This window comes from Geotrypetes seraphini, chromosome 2 (assembly GCF_902459505.1).
Source record: "Geotrypetes seraphini chromosome 2, aGeoSer1.1, whole genome shotgun sequence".
NCBI classification, from domain to species: Eukaryota; Metazoa; Chordata; class Amphibia; order Gymnophiona; family Dermophiidae; genus Geotrypetes; species Geotrypetes seraphini.
The window spans coordinates 74,149,244-74,171,530 of NC_047085.1; the positions used below are offsets into that span (position 1 = coordinate 74,149,244).

The 22,287-nt window shown below is 42.0% G+C and overlaps 1 protein-coding gene across 3 annotated transcripts in view; it reads right to left on the reverse strand.

The window, feature by feature from the left end:
- ESRP1 (epithelial splicing regulatory protein 1) overlaps positions 1 to 22,287 on the reverse strand; it is a 181,037-nt gene that overhangs the window by 102,921 nt on the left and 55,829 nt on the right. For all 3 annotated transcript variants that reach the window (XM_033934758.1, XM_033934757.1, XM_033934756.1), the window contains one exon: positions 9,957 to 10,055. In XM_033934758.1, the coding sequence (XP_033790649.1) occupies positions 9,957 to 10,055 (99 nt within the window). The remainder of the gene's footprint in view (positions 1 to 9,956; positions 10,056 to 22,287) is intronic.

Below are 22,287 nucleotides of genomic sequence, written 5' to 3' on the forward strand. Positions count from 1 at the left end.
GTCTTTCCTCATACGAGAGGAGTTCTATCCCCTTTACCATTTTGGTCGCTCTTCTTTGAAAGGTATACAAGGAGAGAGATATTGAGGAGCTGCAGAATGAACACATTTGTAGGGTAGTAATAGGAGTTTGAACTGTATGTTAAGGTGGATAGGGAGCCAGTGAAGTGATTTCAGGAGAGGGGTGAGGTGAGTAAAGAGGTTGGCAGAAGATAAAAGCATGCAGCAGAGTTTTGTACAGATTGCAGGAGAAGGGAGACCTGTTAGAAGTAAATTACAGTAGTTTAAGCATGATTTTACGAGGGTGCTCAGAGGAAAGGGTGAATTTTGGTAGTGGTATAGAGATAGAAACGACAGGCTTTAACAGCCTGTTGGATGTGGGCAGAAAATGAGAGGTTGGAGTCAAAGACTCCAAGGTTACGAGCAGAGGAGATAGGAACGATAACAGCAATATTTACACTTGCAGGGGTCTCAAAGTCCCTCCTCGAGGGCCGCAATCCAGTCGGGTTTTCAGGATTTCCCCAATGAATATGCATGAGATCTATGTGCATGCATTGCTTTCAATGCATATTCATTGGGGAAATCCTGAAAACCCAACTGGATTGCGGCCCTCAAGGAGGGACTTTGAGATCCCTGATTTACAGAGATGGAGAATGGAGGGAGACGAGCAAAGGGTTTAGGAGGAAAAGAGCAGTTCAGTCTTGGATATGTTAAGTTTCAGGTGGTTGCAGGACATCCAGGCTGCAATATCAGCCAGACAAGCTGAGATTTTCTCTTAGATTTTAGGTGAAACCTTGGGTGTAGAAAGGTAGATGTGGGAATCATCAGCATATAGGTGATGCTGGAGCCCTGTGGTACACCAACCACTAGCGGGATAGCAGTAGGGGAGGACCCACCAGCGCATTCACTAAAGGTGCGATAGAGGTAGGAAGCAAACCAGAAGAGGACAGATTTGTAGAATCCAAGCAAGACAGCATATCAAGGAGTAAGCAGTGATTAACAATATCAAAAGCAGACAGATCAAGAAGGATGAGGATAGAGTAAAGGCCCTTTGATCTAGACAGGAACACTTTACTGCAAAATTTGGTAATGGCAATATCTGTGGAGTATAAGAGGCAAAAGCCAGATTGTAGAGGATCAAGAGTCTATCGAGATGAAAGGAAGTTAAGGCAGCAGTGGAGACAGTACGTTTGAGTAGCTTGGATAGGAATGGAAGAAGGGAGACATGGCAATAGCTGAAGGGAAAGGTAGGGTTCAGTAAAGGATTTTTGAGAAGCAGCTTAACCACTGCATGTTTTGAAGGCATCGGGAACAGTTGCAGTGGAAATGAATAGGTTGAGGATATGACAGATAGCAGGGATAAAAGTAGGTGAGATGGGGTCAAGAAGAGGGGTGGGAATTGGGGTCAGAGGGGCACATGGTTGGCTTGGCTGAGGACAAAAGTTGTGTGGTTTCTTCCTCCAAGAGTTCAGAGAAAGAAGAAGTCTGCAGGAGTTGAAAATGTCAAGAGAGTGGGACTGGGTAAGGGGAGGTGGGTTAGGAGAGGAAGGATGTGTGTGTTTCATCTGAGTTTGGGTGAAGGAAGAAATGATGTGGGAGTTGGAAGGTCAGGAGAATGGATGGTGGAAAGGGATGTGACTTTGCAGCAAATTCAAGGCCGATCTTGTGTACCTTGTCATGGAAGAATTCAGCCATCGTCTGGGGAGAGAAAAGGGAGGGGTTGGAGGAGGGGGTGCTTTGAGAAGGTAGTTCAGTGTAACAAAGATAGGACAGGAACTGGAAGAAAAGGAGTTAGCTAGATGTAGTAGTTTTGCTTGGCCAGCATGAGAGCAGAATTAAAGGTGGTCAGGATGAATTTAAAGAAGGAAGTCAGCTTGTATGGTGAGATTTAAGCCAAAGGCACTTCGCAGTGGGTACAGGAACATAAGTATCGAATACTAGGAGTGAGCCAAGCCAAAAGCTCCACCCCAGACCTGCCTAAACTCTGCCCCTGACTCCATCCCCATAGTAAAAATACTAATTGTAATGCAATTTCTTCTATTCATTTTTCATATACACACAATATAATCTTATTAATACATAATGGTAATCACAAAATTTAAAAAAAAACCACAAAGCACACTGTATGCAGAGAAAATGTTAATTATCATTTATATTCCGGGGGTTTTCAAAGATGTCAAGGCAGATGACTTTAAAATATGCAATGTCACCTCAACTATAGAAAAATAGACAGCAGATATAAGTTCTCAAAACTGACACATTTTGATCACTAAATTGAAAATAAAATCATTTATTCCTACCTTTGTTGTCTGGTGATTTCATGAGTCTCTGGTTGCACTTCCTTCTGACCGTGCATCCAATATTTCTTTCTTTCTTATCTAACATTTCTTTCAAAATCCAGCCCCATCCCCTTTGGGTCCAGGTCTCTCTCTTTTCCCTCTGCTTACCCTCCCCAGATCCAGTGTCAGTACTCCTTTGTACCTACCACCACATTTGTTCCAGGTCTCCCTCCTCTGTTATGATCTTCTATCTCTCTGTTCTTCCTCAGGGTCTCCCCCACTCTGTCTGTACCTCCCATAGTCCAGCATCTGCCTCCTTTCTTTCCCCTTTGATCCAGGCCTTTCTCTCTCTGTCTCTCTCTCTCTCTTTCCTATGTCCCCCTCACTGCCTTCCAGCCTTTCTACAACCCCTCCCCCAAAGCCAGCCTGCCTGCCTCCTTCCCACACCAAAGCCTGGCCTACCCCCCACCACTGCTCACTACCCGCTGCAGCAGCAAATCTAAAAAGGGAAGAGCCAGGCGCGTGCAGTGGTGCCAGCCAACAAGCTTTCACCCAACATCAATTCAGACGTCAGTGAGAACGTCCAGGCCAGCCATTGGCTGGCCCGGACCTTCTCTGTCAGAATTGACATCGGGGAGGAGGCTTGTAGGCCAGCAGCATGCATTCGCTGCATGCGCCTGGCCCTTCCCTTCCTGCAGTTACAGTGGTGGCGGGCAGGGAGCAGCAGCGGCAGTAGGCGGCGGTCAGCCCATGTACCCCCTGACCTACAGGACAGGCAATTTTGTGGGAAGCCATGGCCCATGCCCCCCTCCCCTGGTCCAACGCCTATGGTTTAACTATCCCCTCTAAATGTAACCCCTACCCTGGCATCCTGTTTTGTCTGTCTTTATTGTTTAGATTGTAAGCTCATTGGAGCAGGGACTGTTGTCTTTGTGACTGTACAACGCTGCATACGTCTGGTAATACTCTAGAAATAATTAATAATAGTAGTTTTCAAAGACACCTAGTTTGTTTTTCATCACGCTTTAGATATAAATCAGTTTTTACAACTGCACATAGAATGTTAGCATTCAGCACATTTCCTCTCTTTTTCACATCATATGCACTTCAATTTGAAGAAATTTAGATAATTAATCATCAATTACAATTTCCTATTAGTTTGAGTCTTGCTTGTTTAATTTCATGAACATCTGGTCTTGTGAGACTACAATTTCCTTAATGTCTGAATCAAGAAGGGACGATTTACACTATAGGTACTAGATTGTTTTAATCTTTTTAAATAAATACATTTTAAGTTCATTCTCAGGTTTATGTAGTCTATCATTTTTGTTCATTTTATTAAGATATATTTTAGGAAATACATATTTCTCATTTTGGTGTTTTCTTTGTAACTTAATACAAGTTTTAGTTAATGTAATGTTTATGAAACCTATATGACATTTTATTGTTCTATTTGGTCGTTTAGACAAAAAAATAATATATTTGCATTATTATCATTCTTTTAAGATGCAATTTGACCTAAGATATTGTTTTATGTATTTTTTAGACCTCTGACACAGGCTTGAAGCTGAAACACGGGCCTCATCAGGTTATAACAATTAAAGTCTTCTTTGTCCCCTTTCTTCAGGCTGGTTATGTTATTTTGTTTGCACTTTTGTAATCCTAGTTGATCTTGGCATATAACTTAGAGCATAAATTAAAAGGGATACATACATGGATGGGGCTCCCAACTGCAATATTTTATAAGTTGGATGTGTAAGTTACAAGCATCCTTGCTACATTTAAGTGCCACAGTTACACCATGTCTATGGCTGGTAACTGCAGTGTTCGATGTGCCAATCCTAGTTTAGACTAATATCATAATGGAGCCTATCAAGCCTGCTGAGCCCGTTCACATCTGGAAGAAATCTAAGATCCACAAATAAGCAACTGCTTATAATTCCATCATATAAAGAAGAGAGTCCATGAACATGTCAGAGAACCAATTCTTTGGGTCATTGACAGAAAAGAATGCAACTCAACCCAAGTTCAGTCTTTAATATTAAAGTTTGCCACCCAATCTCAATTTCCCATAATATTAGGGAACTTCAATATTCGTCTGGAAGATGTTAGTTCCTCCTTTACCCAGGATTTTTTGACTCGCATGTCCGATCTCAATTTCACCCCTTAGTTCTCGGACCCTACCCATTCCAAAGGCCATACTATCAATATGATCTTTATGCCATCGTTCCATAAATCCAACTTTTCTAATCCTCTATTACTTCAAGTACCCTGGCCCGATCATTACTTCATTTTGACTTTTTTCTTCCCATAACCATCCCCAACTCATCACCACCTTTAACTATTTACACAAGAGACTTTGGGAATCTTAAAGAAAAACTAACATCTTCATTGTTCCAACTTGATATCAACTCCTTTGACCTGGAAGAACCAGACAAACAAATAGAGATCTGGGACATGGCCTGCCCTTCCCTTCTTGATAAAATTGCCCGTTTCAACCCGCATCATCTCTTCCAAAAAACAAAAAAAAAACCCTTGGTTCAATTCATCACTTCTTCTTAAGTGTCAATTACGCTCTTTAGAATGGAAATGACGAGCAAATCCACTCCATCCAATCTTAATAAATATAATGAACATTCACAATTCTACAATCAATTAATCTGGAAAAAAAATTATAATAAAAAAATAAAGAACTCCTCGGCTCTATTTTCCATTTTAAAAAATCTGACAATTCAAACAGAAACAAATCATTACAAATGATTCCTCTCCTACAGCCCAAAACCTAGCACATTTTTTTAAAGCAAAAATCCAAACCAATAAAAAATAAATCTCAAAACATTAATAATCCAGACGATAATACTACAAACCACTTATATGCTACATGCTCACGTTTCATTCTCCCTTCTTTAAATGACATTCAGCTTATTATGCTATCTCTAAACCCTAAGGGGGGTAATAATAAAAAAAAAACCACATCTAAGTGTCCTAAATGGCTACTTGGATGATCAAAAAGCCTGATCGTCCAAGTATCCATAACCAAAGCTGGTTTTTAGACGTATCTAAAAACAGCTTAGGCCTTTTCCCTGCCTCTAGACACACAGAGAGAAAAGAGGTGTGTTTAGAGGAGGGGAAAGGGCAGGCAGTGGGCGGGAGGTGGGCCAGCCTACACCTAGGCGTACAACAGGTATAACCAAAACAATTACAGGTTGCCTAGTCGGCACTTGGACCTTTTTGACTTAGACGTAGTCAAACCAGGTCTAAGTGCCAAAAAAGGGGCCGCTGGCGCGATCAATTCAGCGGCTCGGCAACCGACCTACCACAACCATCGCGGCAGGAGAGATGCCTCATCTCCCCTACCGCGATGCCATCACTCCTCTACCTGAACTGCTGCGACCCGCGGCAGGAGAGATGCCCTATCTCTCCTGCCGCGGGTCGCGGCAGTTCCGGTAGAGGAGGATGGCATCGCGGTAGGGGAGATGAGACATCTCTCCTGCCACGATGCATCACCCCCCCCACACACACATACAACATCGGGGCAAGAGGGAGCCCTCTTGCCCTGCGGCAGCCGCGACTCCTCCCCCCGACAACCTTGGGGCAAGAGGGAGCCCAAGCCCTCTTGCCCTGCTGACTCCCCGCTGATATTGAGGCAAGAGGGAGCCCAAGCCCTCTTGCCCCAAGGCGATCGTTCCCCCCCCCCCCCGCCGAGAATGAGCAAGCCAGGAGGGAGCCGAAGCCCTCCTGGCCCTGGCGCCCCTCCCGCCGCTATTCGATTGGGCCTGGAGGGAGCCCAAACCCTCCTGGCCCTGGTGACCCCCCCCCCCCCCCGCTATTCGATTGGGCCAGGAGGGAGCTCAAACCCTCCTGGCCTCTTTTCTGATTGGCCCAGGCACCTTAGGCCCCACCTGTAGGTGGGGCTTTGGGAGGGCTGGGCTAATCTGGCCCCATTCTGCTGTGGGCTGCCTGCCTGCCGGACGGGTTTGTCATGGGGTCGACCGGAGGGGGTCATGGGTTGGCTGGGGGGGCGCGATCGGGGGTTCTGGGGGCAGACTTTGGGGGGAGGGGGCTTCGTCGAGGGCAGGAGGGTCTGGGATCCCTCCTGCCCGTAATGTAGTGGGGGGTGGGGGTAGGGGGTCACCGGGGCCATGAGGGTTTGGGCTCCCTCCTGGCCCAATCGAGTAGCAGCGGGGGGGGGGGGGTCGCCAGGGCCAGGAGGGCTTGGGCTCCCTTCTGGCCCAAGCCAGTCGCGGGAGGGGGGGGTCGCTGGGGCCAGGAGAGCTTGGGCTCTCTCCTGGCCCGATGTTAATCGGCAGGGCAAGAGGGCTTGGGCTCCCTCTTGCCCCGATATCGTCGGGGGTGCCGTGGTTGGCCGGGGCAAGAGGGCTTGAGCTCCCTCTTGCCCCGATGTTGTCGGGAGGGGGTGGGGGTCGTGTTTTACATGACAGGAGGGCTTGGGCACCCTCCTGCCTGGATGGTTGTGGGGGGGGATTCTGTAACCGGTGTTGTTTTTGACAGACACCGGTTACAGAATCCAGCTTTTAGGCGAAGGACTGGCTCTTCCTTCGCCTAAAAGCCCTTCTGTTGGACGTTTGTGACTTAGGTGGTTTTTTGTTTCATTATGGCTGAAAAGTGTAGACCGTGGTGTGGGTGTACTTTTAGATGTAGTGGTGATTGGGCGTTTAGGCAGAGGAAGGCCATAATCAAAACAAGGACATTTGTTTTGGTTATGGACACTTTCCCTGCTTCTGGGTTGAACGTTTTAAGGACTTAGGCCAAAAGGGGACTTAGACGCTTTTTTTGATTATGCCCCTCCACAGGTTCCAATTCTGACTCTAATCTACCATTTATCTTAAAACATTAGTGTTCCATTTTTTGTCCCATTTATACTTAAATTAATTAACAAAAGCCTTACCACAGCAATAATGCACTCCTTAATCCATCTTAAATCAAAAATAGCAAAGAAAGCATCTTGGACTGCACCAACTATAGGCCAATCTCAAATCTTCCATTCCTTTCAAAATTAACTGAAAAAAATAGTATTTAACATGATATCCGATTTCTTTGATAAAACTCAAGCTCTTCACCCCAATCAAACCGGTTTTCGCAAAAATCACTCAATGGAACATGCATTACTAGGTCTAACCACTTCTATACAATACTTTCTAGACCAGCACAAATCCATCATTCTTGTTTCTTTAGATCTCTCAGATGCTTTTGAAATGATAGACCATTCATTACTTCTCCAAAGACTTGCCGCAGTTAGAATTTCTGTGCAAATCTTCGACTGGTTCTCTTCTTATTTTTCAAATCGTACCTCCGTAGTATCCTTCAATAACACATCAACTGTTTTCAAAAATAACTTTGGTATCCCACAAGGATCAATACTCTCCCCTCTACTCTTCAATATCTACCTGGCCCCTTTACTTACTTTATGCCAATCTATCGGTCTTACCAATTATGCAGATGATATTCAGATTATCCATCCCATTGACGCATCCAATCCCAATGACATTAATCTTGTCAACTCAAAATTAAATAAGATCAACCAATGGTTATGTGATAATATGCTCTTATTAAGTACCTCCAAAACCAACTGTCTTCTCTTTCCATGGAAAGAAAATATTCACTTAACATCTCCTATTGCTATCAATGACACACCGATAAACTCCATCAGTTCAGTTAAAATCCTTGGTGTAATGATTGACAGTAAACTGTCCTACCGCCTTCAGATTAGTGCTGTTAAGAACTGTTTTTTCAACAGGGGGCAGGGGGAGAGGAAAAGGGGGCTGCTTTGTGGGAGGGGTGTGCTGGGGGCAGACAGCAATCGTGCTTTGCGCTGTGATTGGGGGAATAGAAGGGTTCATGGAGCAGGCAGGCATGACACAACAGGGCATAGGGAGAGAGGGAAAGGGGGCTGCTTTGGAGGGAGGGGTGTGCTGGGGGGCAGACAGCAATCATGTGTCCCATGATGGTAAGAAGTGGAGGGGAAAGGGGGCTGCTTTGGGGGGAGGAGTGTGCTAGGGTCAGACAGCAATCATGCATTGCTCTTGGAGGGGGGGGGAACAGAAGGGGGCCATGAAGAGACAGGCAGGCATCGCGCAACAGAGAAATGCAGGCAGGGGGCTAGGGAGACAGACAGACAGGGGGCCAGGGAGAGATACAGACAAAAAGAATGACAGACACGGTGTCCAAGGAGAGAGAGAGACAAAGAAAAAAAAAAAACAGACATCTACTCTAGCACCCGTTAATGTAACGGGCTTAAACACTAGTTCCTTATATAAAGGTGTTGTCAAAAAGACATCCGACGTCTACAATTAATACAAAACACTGCCATAAAAATTATTAACAAACAAGAAATTTGATCACATTACACTCTGTTAAAGAGTACACACTGGTTACCAATCCCTAATCGAATTACATATAAAATTGCTTTAATTACCTTTTAAAACCATAAACCTGCCTTCATTATAAGCTCCTCATCTCTCATGATCCTTCAAGAACCTTAAGATCAGCATCTCAGCACCTTCTTCATGTTCCATCTTTAAAAATCATTAGTACTCGTAGGGCTTCTTCATTTGCAACTATAGCACCTACAATTTGGAACTCGTTACCTTCACATTTAAGATCTGAGCAAAATTTAGATAAATTCAAAGGAAACCTTACAAGTTTCCTTTTTAAAGATACATAAGAATGCTAAATGATCTCTGGGTCCACCCTTGTCAATTTCTGTATTGATCCCATCCAACTTTAATATTTCTCTCACTGCCCTCTTGTTTTCATGTATGTTATGTCTTGTCATTAAGAAGTATGTTAATTGTTACCCATCTTAATTTTAATTGTTAAACGCTTAGAATTTATGATTAGTGTGTCATCAAAATTTTAATAAACTTTAAACTTGAACTCCATACCTTTTAAACTTAAAATCAATAACTTCTACAGACAAGTTTAAGGAAAATTTGAAAACATCCCTTTTCCAATGCATACTCTCAGGTTTAATGGGTAGTGCTGCTGGTATCATGGAAAATAGAAGAAAGCTCCCAGTGTTACTTTCCCCCCTCAGTTTTCTATTTTTTTGTACTTCTGTCCACTGAACCTTATGTAAGTAAGTGAGCTATATAAGTGAGCTGAGTTCATTTCCCTATCCAAGGACTCTGCTTCCTGTCCGAGTGAGACTAGGGATGTTACAGATACAGCATATACAGGGCCCTGGGCAAAAGGAACCTCACTCATTGCTCAATGGCAGTACTTAACCTGGACTAAAGTCTGGGCTCTTAAGCAGGTTGCAGAAGAACCGGTAGCTTGTGGTCTCTCAGTCAATGGCTTTCACTAAGATGGTGAGCCAAGTTATAAAAAGAACATAACATGGGACAAAAATGAACTCAGGCGAATATGAATAAAGGTCAACACCATAACCTAAATAGAAATCAAAGCAGGAAGATATCACCAGATCTGAACCCACCAAAAAACCTCTCAAAAAATGTTTTATGTGCTATGGGCCTCTATTCTGGAATATCTAAGGACTTGCTAATATGTGAATGGTGCTGGAATACATGCTTGGCCCTACTGGGAATCCAAGACTGAGAAGTCAACCCTTCTTCATTGAGCCGGACAGGGTGCATAGAAAGGTGCAATGCATCACTCAAGAATTAAGGAGGAAATAGAAGTGTATCACTAAACACTTACTGTAGGGTTCTGTAATCAAGGTTACAATGATGCGTCTCATGTCTTCAGCTTCAGAAATTCCAAATCGATACGTGGAACTGTCTTTTGCAAGATCTAAATCTGTACATCTTGGTTAAGAAAAAAAATTTAAAACCTGAGCAGATTACTTTAATATGACCAACAAGAAGGTTCAACCTGGTACAGGTGAAGTATATTATAAAAAGAATCCTGCTTGGAGAAGCAGCCTTGTGGACTTAGAATCAGGAAAGCCAGGCTTCAAAATCTGCTTATCCTCACTAATACTCTTTGGAGACCTTTATACAAATCACTTCACCCACCAAGTCAGACTTAGGGACCGATTCAACCTTACTTGCTAGCACAGCTTAGTGAAAAACTTATGTAAAAAACAAATATCCTTTTTTGGGATGAGAAGGTAACATTTTGTTCTTACCTGATAATTTTATTTCCTTTAGTCACAGCAGATGAATCCAGACACGAGTGGGTTATGTCCATCCTTCAGTAGCTGGAGATAAGAGAGCACCAAGCTGAGCTCTGTCATATATAAGATGGTATGCTCACTGGTTAGCCAGTATTCCTTGCAACAAAGCAGCAGGATCAACAAGATAAGCCAGTTGGCACATAACTCCCTCCTCACAGTTGGTGAATCCACATCCAGTACGCCCTCCAGGGCCAATCCCTAAGGAACACAGGGCTAGATTCACTAAGAACACTGATCGTATCTCAACCAGTTTGTAACCACTTTGCTACCCTGACCCAATTCACTAACCTTACTCCCGATCAGATCCGCGCCCAATCCGATCCACGCATGCAAATGTAGGAAGGCAGCAATTCACAAAAAAAATCTGGAATATCGACTGGGTTGGCAGATCAAAAAACAAGTAACTGCCGAGGACCAGTCACTCACATCCCTGCCGACTCTTCTGCTCACTCACACTAATGGCTATTGCAAGAACAACTGCTTGACCAGTGAAGAGGAAGAGGCTGCTGCCGCCAGGGATCGCCGTTTCCTGCAGTGTGAGCCTGTGGTTTTAAACCGCGGGTTTAAAGTGGGGCTGCACTAAGGCATGTTCTGTTACAGAACACGCTGCAATGCAGCCCCGCTTTAAATCTGCAGGTTAAAACCACAGGCTTGCGAGTAAAAGCCCAAAAATTAAAAAAATAAAAGCAAGTTACATTCCCCCCCCCAAGCTCAACCTTCAGCTCCTTTGTGTGCAGGACAAACATTACTTCTCTTTACGCCCCTGGGAAATTCTGACCAATGAGCACCAGATGAGGCTGAAGATCCTCCTCTTTCTTCCTTATCCGTGCTAGAGGTGGTCCCTCCCACTCTTCCCACATCCATAGACAAGCACAAGCAAATTTTCTCGAGCTGCGGCACACTAAAGGTAGTGGCCATGGCTCAAGGCACCTGGAAGTGTGCAGATATCGCCATGATGACATCACACATCTGCGTGACATCATCATGTCAATGTCCACATGTGTGTGAAGGCCCTCCTGGCAGACCCCGAGATGCCAGTGAGGGGTGCCAGAAAGTTAGAGGGTCAGAAAGAAGGCTAGTGCTGGCGCCCACTGATTGCCTGTAGGCAGTCAGCTGGCACCGGTGCCTCTCCTCCTCCTCCCCAGTGTTCTGCGGCACACCTGAAATCTCAGGAGGTCCATGGCACACAGTTTGAGATACACTGATCTACAGGGAAAGAAGATGGTCTGTGCATGCGTCTGGATCGCTCAGCAGCGATCCATGCAATTGCTGTGGAGCAAGCTTCCGATCGCCCCCATTTGCATGAAAGGGTTGGTGAATCAGTCGCCTGGGAAGACTCGGCCACGGATTGGCCACGGATTGGATCACTAAGTTAAGAATAGTGAATCTAACCCAAAGACAAAACAGAAAGGAACATACAGGGCAGGACCCTGGATTACCTGCTGTGATTAAAGAAAAGAAAATTATTAAGTAAGAACATAATTTTACCTTTCTTATCAGCCAAAAAACAACAGGAATTGACCCCAAAATATCCACAGAGAAGAAAATCCAGAGAAAACCAACACACTCTGTGAAGTGATGATGTTCCTAAATGGACTTTATTTGAAAGTGTCAAAGTTCCAAAGGTACACTGAAATCATCCACATAAAATAAATTCATCCACATAAAAATAGATTATCCACATAAAAGCCTTAAAGGACCTAGTCTGCTAGGGATACAGGACACAACAAGGTCCGCGTTTCGACAAAAAGTCTTCTTCAGGGGTCCCTGGGGGTCCTATAAAGGTGAATACGTGGGAAACAATTGTGTGGTGAGCTTGCGTTTGAAGAAGACTTTTTGTCGAAACGCAGACCGTGTTGGGTCCTGTATCCCTAGTGGACTAGGTCCTTTAAGGCTTTTATGTGGATAGCCTATTTTTATGTGGATGATTTCAGTGTACCTTTGGAACTTTGACACTTTCAAATAAAGTCAGTTTAGGAACATCATCACTCCAGAGTTTTTTTGGTTTTACCTTTCTTATCAGCAGCAGATTAATCCAGAGACTACTGGGATGTAGCAAAGCAGCCCTCAGTAGGGTGGGACAGAGAATAGAACGTAGAAGGAACTAGATTCCAGGTCAAGTCCATCTAGCCCAGTGGCCCATCTTCATGGTGGCCAATCCAGGTCACAAAACCCAAAGAGTAGCAAACATTCCATGCAGCTGATTCAGGCAAGCAGTGGCATAGTTCATGTCTGTCTCAATAGCAAACTATGGACATTTACTCTAGGAACATGTCCAAACCATCATGTAAAAACCATCTGTTAACTACTCTTACCACATCCTCTAGCAATGCATTCCAGAGTTTAACTATTCTCTGAGTGAAAAATTATTTCCTTCTATTGGTTTAAAAAATATTTTGCTGTAATTTTGAGTGTCCCCTGGTCTTTGTAATTTGACAGTGAAAAAAAATAAATAAATAAAATTTGAACTACTTGTTCTACTCCACTCAGGATTTTGTAGACTTCAATCATATCTCCCCCTCAGCCGTCTCTTTTCCAAGCTGAACAGCCCTAACCTTTTTAGTCTTTCCTCATATGAGACGAGTCCCATCCCTTTATCATCTTGGTCACTCTTCGTTGAACCTTTTCTAGTGCCTCTATATATCTTTCTTAAGAAGTAAGATAAGAAGTTGCCTCCGCTGAGGCAGACCATAGGTCCATCCTGCCCAGCGGTCCGCTCCCGCGGCGGCCCATCAGGCCCATCGCCTGAGTAGTGGTCTATACCTATCTATACCCTTCAATCCCTTTTTCTTCTAGGAATCTATCCAAACTTTCTTTGAAACCATTTAATGTTTTCTTGTCTACAACAGCCTCTGGAAGCACGTTCCATGAGGCTGTTGTAGACAAGACGGCTGAGGGGGAGATATGATTGAAGTCTACAAAATCCTGAGTGGAGTAGATAAGGAGACCAGAATTGAATGCAATACTCCAGGTGAGGTCGCACCATGGAGCAATACAAAAGTACCGTATTATAACATTCTTAGTTTTGTTAACGATCCCTTTTTTAAAAAATAATTTCTAGCGTCTGGTTTGTCTGTTTGGCCACCACCATACATTGGGCGGAAGGTTTCATCGTATTGTCTACAATGACACCTAGATCTTTTTCTTGGGTGCTAACCCCCAGGTTGGACCCTTGCATCTAGTAACTTGTGATTTGGGTTATTCTTTCCAATATGCATCACTTTGCATTTGTCCACATAAAATTTAATCTGCCACTTGGATGCCCAGTCTTTCAATTTCCTAAGATCTGCCTGCATTTTAACAACTTTGAACAGTTGAGTAAAGTGATTAAATTTGTAGATGACACTAGTCGTTCCAATTTCCAGATAATTTATAAATAAGTTAAATAGCACCGGTCCTAGTACAGATCGCTGTGGCACTCCAGTATTTACTCTCCCCCATTGAGAAAAATGGGCATTTAACCCTCCCTCTGTTTTCTGACTGATAATCAATTTCTAATCTACAACTGAACATTGCTTCCTATCCCATGAGCCTCTCTTGAGGAACTTTAGCAAAAGCTTTCTGAAAATTTAGATGTATCAACCGGCTCACCTGTATCCACATGTTTATTCACACCTTCAAAGTGAAGCAAATTGGAAAGGCAAGACCTCCCTTGGCTGAACCCATGTAGACTCTGTCCCATTAAAACATATTTGTCTATGTATTCCAAATACAAGAAAATGAGCAGAGCATGCCTGGTCTTCAAACCCCTTTTTATTAGTAGGAAAGAAAATATATATGCAACAGTCACATGGCTCAAAACATGAACTCAACACGGACCGTGTTTCAGCTATGGTGCCTGCATCAGGAGTCCCAAATGGTAACCACAAACCAATAATGAAATCTTTGCTGGTAAAGCAGGATGTCAACGGCTATCTCAGGTAATGTCAAGCATTGGATTTCATTATTTTATTTATCTTTAAAATTTCTATACCAGTTTACAGTATATTCACATACATAATACCTAAAAACAGTACAGAAGAGAGACAAATCATCAAAATTTAAGATCACGGTTACTCTTCAATCAGGACAAATCAAACCCTATAAAAAAAAAAAGTATTAACAATTGCGTTTTGAGGAGTTTTCTACAAGTTCCTCTAACAGCACATTTGCTTAGCTGCCCTACCAGCGAATTCCATAATTTCACCCCAGCGCCAACAAAAGGTCATTGCACAAGTTTCGACATATTTCAATTTAACATTGGCCTTTAACAAAGCAAAATTTTCAGAGCGCAACAATTTTTTAGGCTAGTAAATAGTCATCTTGCTCTTAAAATACTCTGGAATTGTACCATACAAAAACTGATGACAAATCATTACAATCTTACACTGTACTCTAAATGCCACTGGCAGCCAGTGCAACTTCTGAAGCCAAGGTGCAATATGATCATATTTTGATGTTCCTGTAATCAGTCTGGCTGCAGCATTTTGCTTTACCAGAATTCAGATTTCATTATTGGTTTGTGGTTATCATTTGGAACTCCTGATGCAAGCACCAAAGCCGAAACATGGTCTGTGTCGAGTCCATGTTTTGAGCCATATATTGATGTGACTGTTTTAGACCATTTGCATATATATTTTAATTGCTACTAATAAAGAGGGGTTTGAAGACAAGGCACTGTTGAGGAATTTCTGAAATTTACAGGTGCGATGGATAAGGTGTCACAGAAAAATTGAGGTTGAGAATGAATTAAAATAAGGTGTCTATTAAAGATTTGGGACTCAGATGATCTACAGTGACACAATCTGAGGCAATTGTAATTAAGGATTGAAAGGTTTAAATTGCGGATTCTATTTTTACATGGCTTTTCCTCGTCTGTTATTTGAATTCACAGAACGGAGTCTCTAGCCCAATGATGTGGGAAAGAGAATCCATTCTGGCAATTCTTTTGGCCTCGATGTTCGAGTCTCCAGCCTACTTGAACAGCACACACTGTTCTTTTTCTTAGATTTGGCTTCTTCTTGTGCAGAGGAAACTGTCTCCTTTGTGGTGGTTGCCTGTCTATGTGTTCCACCATATTATTTTTTAACTTGTTTCCACTATTTTGCCCAGCACTGAATCAGGCTTACCAATCTAATTTCCCTGATCTCTCCTGGAACCCTTTTTAAAGCTCAGCATTAACATTGGCCACCCTCCAATCTTCAGGTACTACAGATGATTTTAGTGACAGGTTACAGATCACTAACAGCAGATCAGCAATTTCATGTTTAAGTTCTTTCACTACTCTAAGATGTATTATATACCATCTCGTCCAGGGCAATGTATCATTCTTTAACTTGTCAATTTGGCTTAGTATGTCTTCCAGGTTCACTGATATTTTTCAGTTCCTCTGCATCATCCCCTTCCACCCCTCCCCCCACCCCCATGAAAACCATTTCTGGTTCAGGCAGATCTCTTACATCTTCTTCCATAAAGACCACAGAATTCATTGTCTCTCCACTAAGGCCTTATCCTCCCCGAGCACCCCTATTGCTCCTTGACCATCCAGTGGTCCCATGGGTTCCCTAAGTTTTTCTGCTTCTGATGTGCCTTAAAAAAATGGTTACTATTAGTTTTTGCCTCTTTGGCAAGTTTCTCTTCATATTCTCTCAGCTTTCTTTATCAATGCTTTGCATCTAACTTGCCAGTGTTTATACCCTCCTTTTCTTCATTTGGATCCTTTTTTATATTCTTTAAAGCAGGGGTGTCAAAGTCAGTCCTCAAGGGCCACAACCCAGTCGGGTTTTCAGGATTTCCCCAATGAATATGCATGAGATCTATTAGCATACAATGAAAGCAGTGCATGCAAAGAGATCTCATACATATTCATTGGGGAAATCCTGAAAACCCGACTGAATTGCGGCCCTCGCGGACCGACTGACACCTGTGCTTTAAAGGATGATATTTTTTTAGCTCTGCTAGTCTTTCTCACTTCAACCAGGCTGGTTCTCATTTTCTCTTCTTTCCACCTTTGTTAATATGTGAAATATATGGGCTTCCACAATGGTATTTTAAAATAACATCCATGGCCTAGTTTACAGTCCTAACCTTTGCCCCTGATCCTGTTAGCTTATGTTTAGCCATTTTCCTCATTTTATTGTAGTCACCCCTTTTGAAAATTAAATGCCACTATAGTAGATTTCTTTAGCAACAATCACTCCAGATATGATCATGTTATGATCACTTTCAGCGGACCCAACGTTGTCACCTCTCGTGCTATGCCCTGCATTTCACTAAAGACCAAATCTAAAATACCTCCCGTTCTTGTCAGTTCCTGGACAAATTGCTCCAAGAAACAGTCATTTATGATGTTTAGGAATCTTACCTCCCTAGCACTCCCAGATGTTTTTTTAATTTATGTGTTTCACCTCCATTTGCAGCCTAGATCAGTGATCTCAAACTCGTGGCCCACCAGGTACTATTTTGAGGCCCTCGGTATGTTTATCATAATCACAAAAGTAAAATAAAACAGTTTCTTGATCATATGTCTCTTTAGCTATAAATTACAATATTATTATTGAGACTTAGTCAAAAGGAAAGATTTATAAATGATAGAGTTTTACCTCATGCAAAATTATCATTTCTTTAATAAGACATTAATTATTTTTTTCTGAGGCCCTCCAAGTACCTACAAATCCAAAATGTGGCCCTGCAAAGGGTTTGAGTTTCAGACCACTGGCCTAGTGGCCTAGGTTGTCTTAAGATGTTTTATTGTAAGTAGCATACTATGACATTTGTACCATTTTAAATATATTTTCTGCTACAATGTCTATTGCCTAATGCCTGGATAGTTCTTGCTGTACACTGCCTTGGGTGAATTTCTTCACAAAGTTGGTAAATAAATCTTAAGAAACACTCATTAACCTCTCAACCAAAGCACTGTTTCTGCAGTATCAGTTCAGCACAGCATGCCTTGACCTGTGACCATTACAGTACAAGGTGCAAGACTCCAGCACTGTTTCTTTAAAATCCAAAAGATCATGCCTCCTCCAAAACTCTATATTTACAGTTTATCAACTCAAACCACAAAAGCAACAGTGCTATATAACATTTAAGGATCAAAATGTAGAGCCTATAACCATTCCATTTCAAGGCTGCAGCCAAGACTAAAGTTGACATGTTCTCAATCCCAACTTTCTTTAATTTGAAAAAGTATTTTAGATGGGATTTAATGCGAATTCTTAAAAGGTAAAACTTTCCATCTCAAAATTTCATAGGGGACAATATTCAGACTGCAGGAGTTAGCCGGGCCGATTCCTATGGTCAGCAACGAACCTGGAAATTCAATGTAAAGCCATATACTGCAACCAGCATTGAATTTCCAGTCTATTTTAAACCACCTTTAACATATCAGTTAAGCTGATATTCATCAGCTGGCCGGCTAAGTTATAAAAGCCAAAATTAGATCTAGCTACTCAACTTAACACCAGTATTCATTGGTTAACTAGCTAACTGGCCAAGTCGCATGACACAGCCGTGACCGGGTTAGCTTCTAAGTGCTCTAACATTCAGCAGCCATCTTACACTGAATATTAACGCTTGGCCAGCAGGACCATGGAAACTCATGGCAATCATCTAGCGAAGGCACGCTGTTCCTGCTGCAGCTCACAACTAGACCACCAAGTCTTAGCCAGCCTGGCAGAGGCCTGCAACAGGCTCAGGAGGAGGGCGGGTCAGTGCTGACCTGAATATAAACAGAGACTCCCATTTTGGGGCCCAAAAGTCAGTTTATAGTCAAATAGATACAGTATGCAGTCTCTTGCATCTCTGATTGTAGATTATAGCATTTTTGGCTGAATCTGCATCTTAAACGTTCAGATATTTAGATAAAACAGTTTAAAGCATTTTTATTTAGAGAGGCTGTTTCTTCTACAGCATAGTTACATAGGCATCTTTCATTTATTTACAGTGAGATAAAAATAATGGTTAAGCAATCATAAAACAATTATATTACCAATGTTTTTGTAACTCACAGAAGCTTTGAGTCATAGCATAAGTATTTTAAATGAAAAAATTACATGAAATTTGGTATCTGCTTTCAAATGGGGTTTTCAATATGAGCGCCATTTTTCAGCAACACATCACGCTTGACGTCATTCTGTGCTATGATTGGTGCATTTTGTGAGCGTCTTAAACAATGACACCATTTTGAAAACCTTAGGGCGTTATACAGGCCGAGTGTTGTGCTTGTTATTGTCCAGGAGGAGATTTTTTTTCACCAGAGTAAGTCAATATTCTTTAAGTTCTTCTTAAATCATTAAGATTTAGTTTCTAGTGTTCTAATGTTTATCAAATTAATTATAAGTGAAATAACTAATGACACTACTATGTAAGTTGCTAAATGTTCATCACGTCAGCTTTGGAGTTAAGTTGTTTTATAAATTTCCAACGCTAACCAACATCCCCTTGGATTTTAGGTGTTTAGTAGGGAAGTTTTTTGAACAGATATAAACCAACAATCCCTTCAGATTTTGATTGTTCAGTCGGGAAGTTTTTGGGAACAGACATGAATTTCTATGCTAGTGTTTTAGGGCTCCTTTTATCAAGCCGCGCTAACCCCCGCAGCCAGCTAAAAAACTAATGCCTGCTCAATGCAGGCGTTAGAGGCTAGCATGGTATTACGTGCGTTAAACTCTTACTGCAACTTGAAAAAAGGACCCCTTAATGTTTCTCACCTTAGTTATAGCGCCTTTGGTGTGTATGTTATCTTTTTTCTATTGGGCAATCTAGTGTTTTAAAATCTATCAGTGAAAATAAGTCATATTTCTCCAAAAAACTTTACATGCTCTCACAATGTGGCCAATCTAAAAAGAGTTTTCCCTGGTGCCTTCCTCTTTCCCGGAATCATGCCAGTTTAATTAGGCAGAATCCATCATATTATCGAAGGTCAAATTATATAGAAATCATCATTAAAGGACGATCATGGCTGCCAGACGTGCTGGCTGAGCTCTCCCTGATAACGGTGCCTAATTCTGCATAATCCAGCTAATTGTAACTTTTACTCTTTCCCTCCCGACTCATGTTTGTATTCTATGAAAGTATATTGTTAAAATGTTTGTTTCTTTTTATTATACTCTATTTTGATTTTGTACATCGCTTAGTAATTCTAATAAGCGATTCATCAAATATATTAATAAACTTGAAACTTATACATAGTGATCAAAACCCTGTTTCTTCACAATATACTTACTTAGTTGTATTGGCAAAGAACTGTGTCTTCCAACAACACCAATAAGAGTGAGCAATCTGCCACCGTGCTCCCTAGTGGTAAGAGGCCTAAACACGAGGTCACCTCACCCAAAAATTTGCCACCAATATCTGTGGAATCCCAGCTTGAGCTTTTACTGACTGAGATGTGAGCTTTTAAGAATCTCATCTCTAAACAAATCGAAGAATCCCAGCTTATCAGAACCGAAATAGATGCTCTGAATGCCCAATTTACGGATGCAAGACACAGGCTCGACGTGCTCGAAGATTTCAAATTGAAGCACTCAACCAACGTCTCGCTCATTGCATAACATGCAAAAGATATCACCGCACTGAAATCTGAATTGGAAGATCTGGCAAATAGAAGTCGAAGTAACATACAAATTTTGGGTATTCCCGAGACTTCGGAAGGCTCAGACACCATTTTTTTCCTGCAAAATCTGATTCCATCGTTACTGGAAGTTACCTTTAATCCACCATTGGAATTGGAGCGCGCCCATCGAGTTCCATCCAGGCTCACTCCTAATCAAAAGTCACCTAGATCTATTGTGGCTAAAATATTACGATATCAACATACCTTAAGTATCCTGACTTCTGCAAAAGAAAAACAAATCCTCTATCAGGGCAAGAAAATTCTCTTTGTTCCAGATCTGGCAAAGTCTACGGCGGCCAGGAGGAAACTTTTTCTACAACAACGGCAAGATTTAAAAGATATCGGAGCCAGATTTGGCCTACTCTATCCTGCTATAATGCTGATCACCCACAACAATAAAACTGTAATGTATTTGGATCCTGCCTCATTACAACAATATATGGACTCTATAAAAATGCAATAACTTGAGTCAAAGCACTGAGCTGTTAAACTTGAAATATTCTATATATGCTGTGTATATAAATCACGGCCCATACATATAGATTGAATGAACATAATCACGAATTAAAACAAAAAATTTACAGGCTCCGCTAGTAGAACATTTCTTGAGTCTACAGCATGACTTTAGTCAGATACAATGGCGAGTGATAGCTAGTATAGAACGGGGGTCTTTGCAAACCTTCCTTTTACAAAATGGATTGATCGAAAAATATCCAATTTTATTTGGAGAACAAAAAAACCCAAAAATTGCCTTAAATAAATTAAAATCTCCTAAAATATATGGAGGATTAAATATTCCTGATTTTCACAGATATCACATAGCATCTTTGGCTAAATATGGTTCAAAATGGATTACATATAACCAATCTCAATTTGCTTTATTTGTCTCAGCCTGGTTAGAACTTGAGATTTCAATTTATAATCCAATACCTATTAACATCGTACCAACTATGTTTATCCTTTCCCGACTTAAACAATTTTCTCTTCTCTCAGCTACTATCACTGCAATACGTACTCTGGATCGTATAGCTCATATGCACGGACAGGGAGAGGGACCTTGGGGTGATAGTGTCCGAAGATCTAAAGGCGAAAAAACAGTGTGACAAGGCAGCGGCTGCTGCCAGAAGGATGCTGGGCTGTATAAAGAGGTGCATAGTCAGTAGAAGGAAGAAGGTGTTGATGCCCCTGTACAGGTCATTGGTAAGGCCCCACTTGGAGTATTGTGTTCAGTTTTGGAGACCGTATCTGGCGAAGGACGTAAGAAGACTTGAGGCGGTCCAGAGAAGGGCAACGAAAATGATAGGAGACTTGCACCAGAAGACGTATGAGGAGAGACTGGAAGCCCTGAATATGTATACCATAGAGGAAAGGAGAGACAGGGGAGATATGATTCAGACATTCAAATACTTGAAGGGTATTAATGTAGAACAAAATATTTTCCAGAGAAAGGAAAATGGTAAAACCCAGGACATAATTTGAGGTTGAGGGGTGATAGATTCAGGGGCAATGTTAGGAAATTCTACTTTACGGAGAGGGTAGTGGATGCCTGGAATGTGCTCCCGAGAGAGGTGGTGGAGAGTAAAACTGTGACTGAGTTCAAAGAAGCGTGGGATGAACACAGAGGATTTAGAATCAGAAAATAATATTAAATATTGAACTAAGGCCAGTACTGGGCAGACTTGCACGGTCTGCGTCTGTATATGGCCGTTTGGTGGAGGATGGGCTGGGGAGGGCTTTAATGGCTGGGAGGGTGTTGATGGGCTGGAGTAAGTCTTAACGGAGATTTCGGCAGTTGGAACCCAAGCACAGTACAGGGTAAAAGTTTGGATTCTTGCCTAGAAAGAGCTAAGAAGAAAAAAATTTAATTGAATCAGGTTGGGCAGACTGGATGGACCATTCGGGTCTTTATCTGCCATCATCTACTATGTTACATTCTATTTTCTCACATAGTAAAATGGCCCTTTGGAATAATCCAGCCATTAAACAAAAAAACACTTATTAAACTGGACATCTTGGAACAATCTTGGTTTATGGCAGGTCAAACAACTTCCAAGATAACAACTTATTCTCTTTCACAGAATTTATTCAACGATATCCAACCCTTTCTGAAAACCAATCTCAATGGTCTCTAATGACCTCCTTACTTTCCTCCATACAATTCTCGAAAGTCACATGCATTTGGAAAAGGAGTACCTTGATAGAAGCCCAAGGGAGACCAGTCTCTTATTTTTACAAACTGTTACAAGATAATCAAC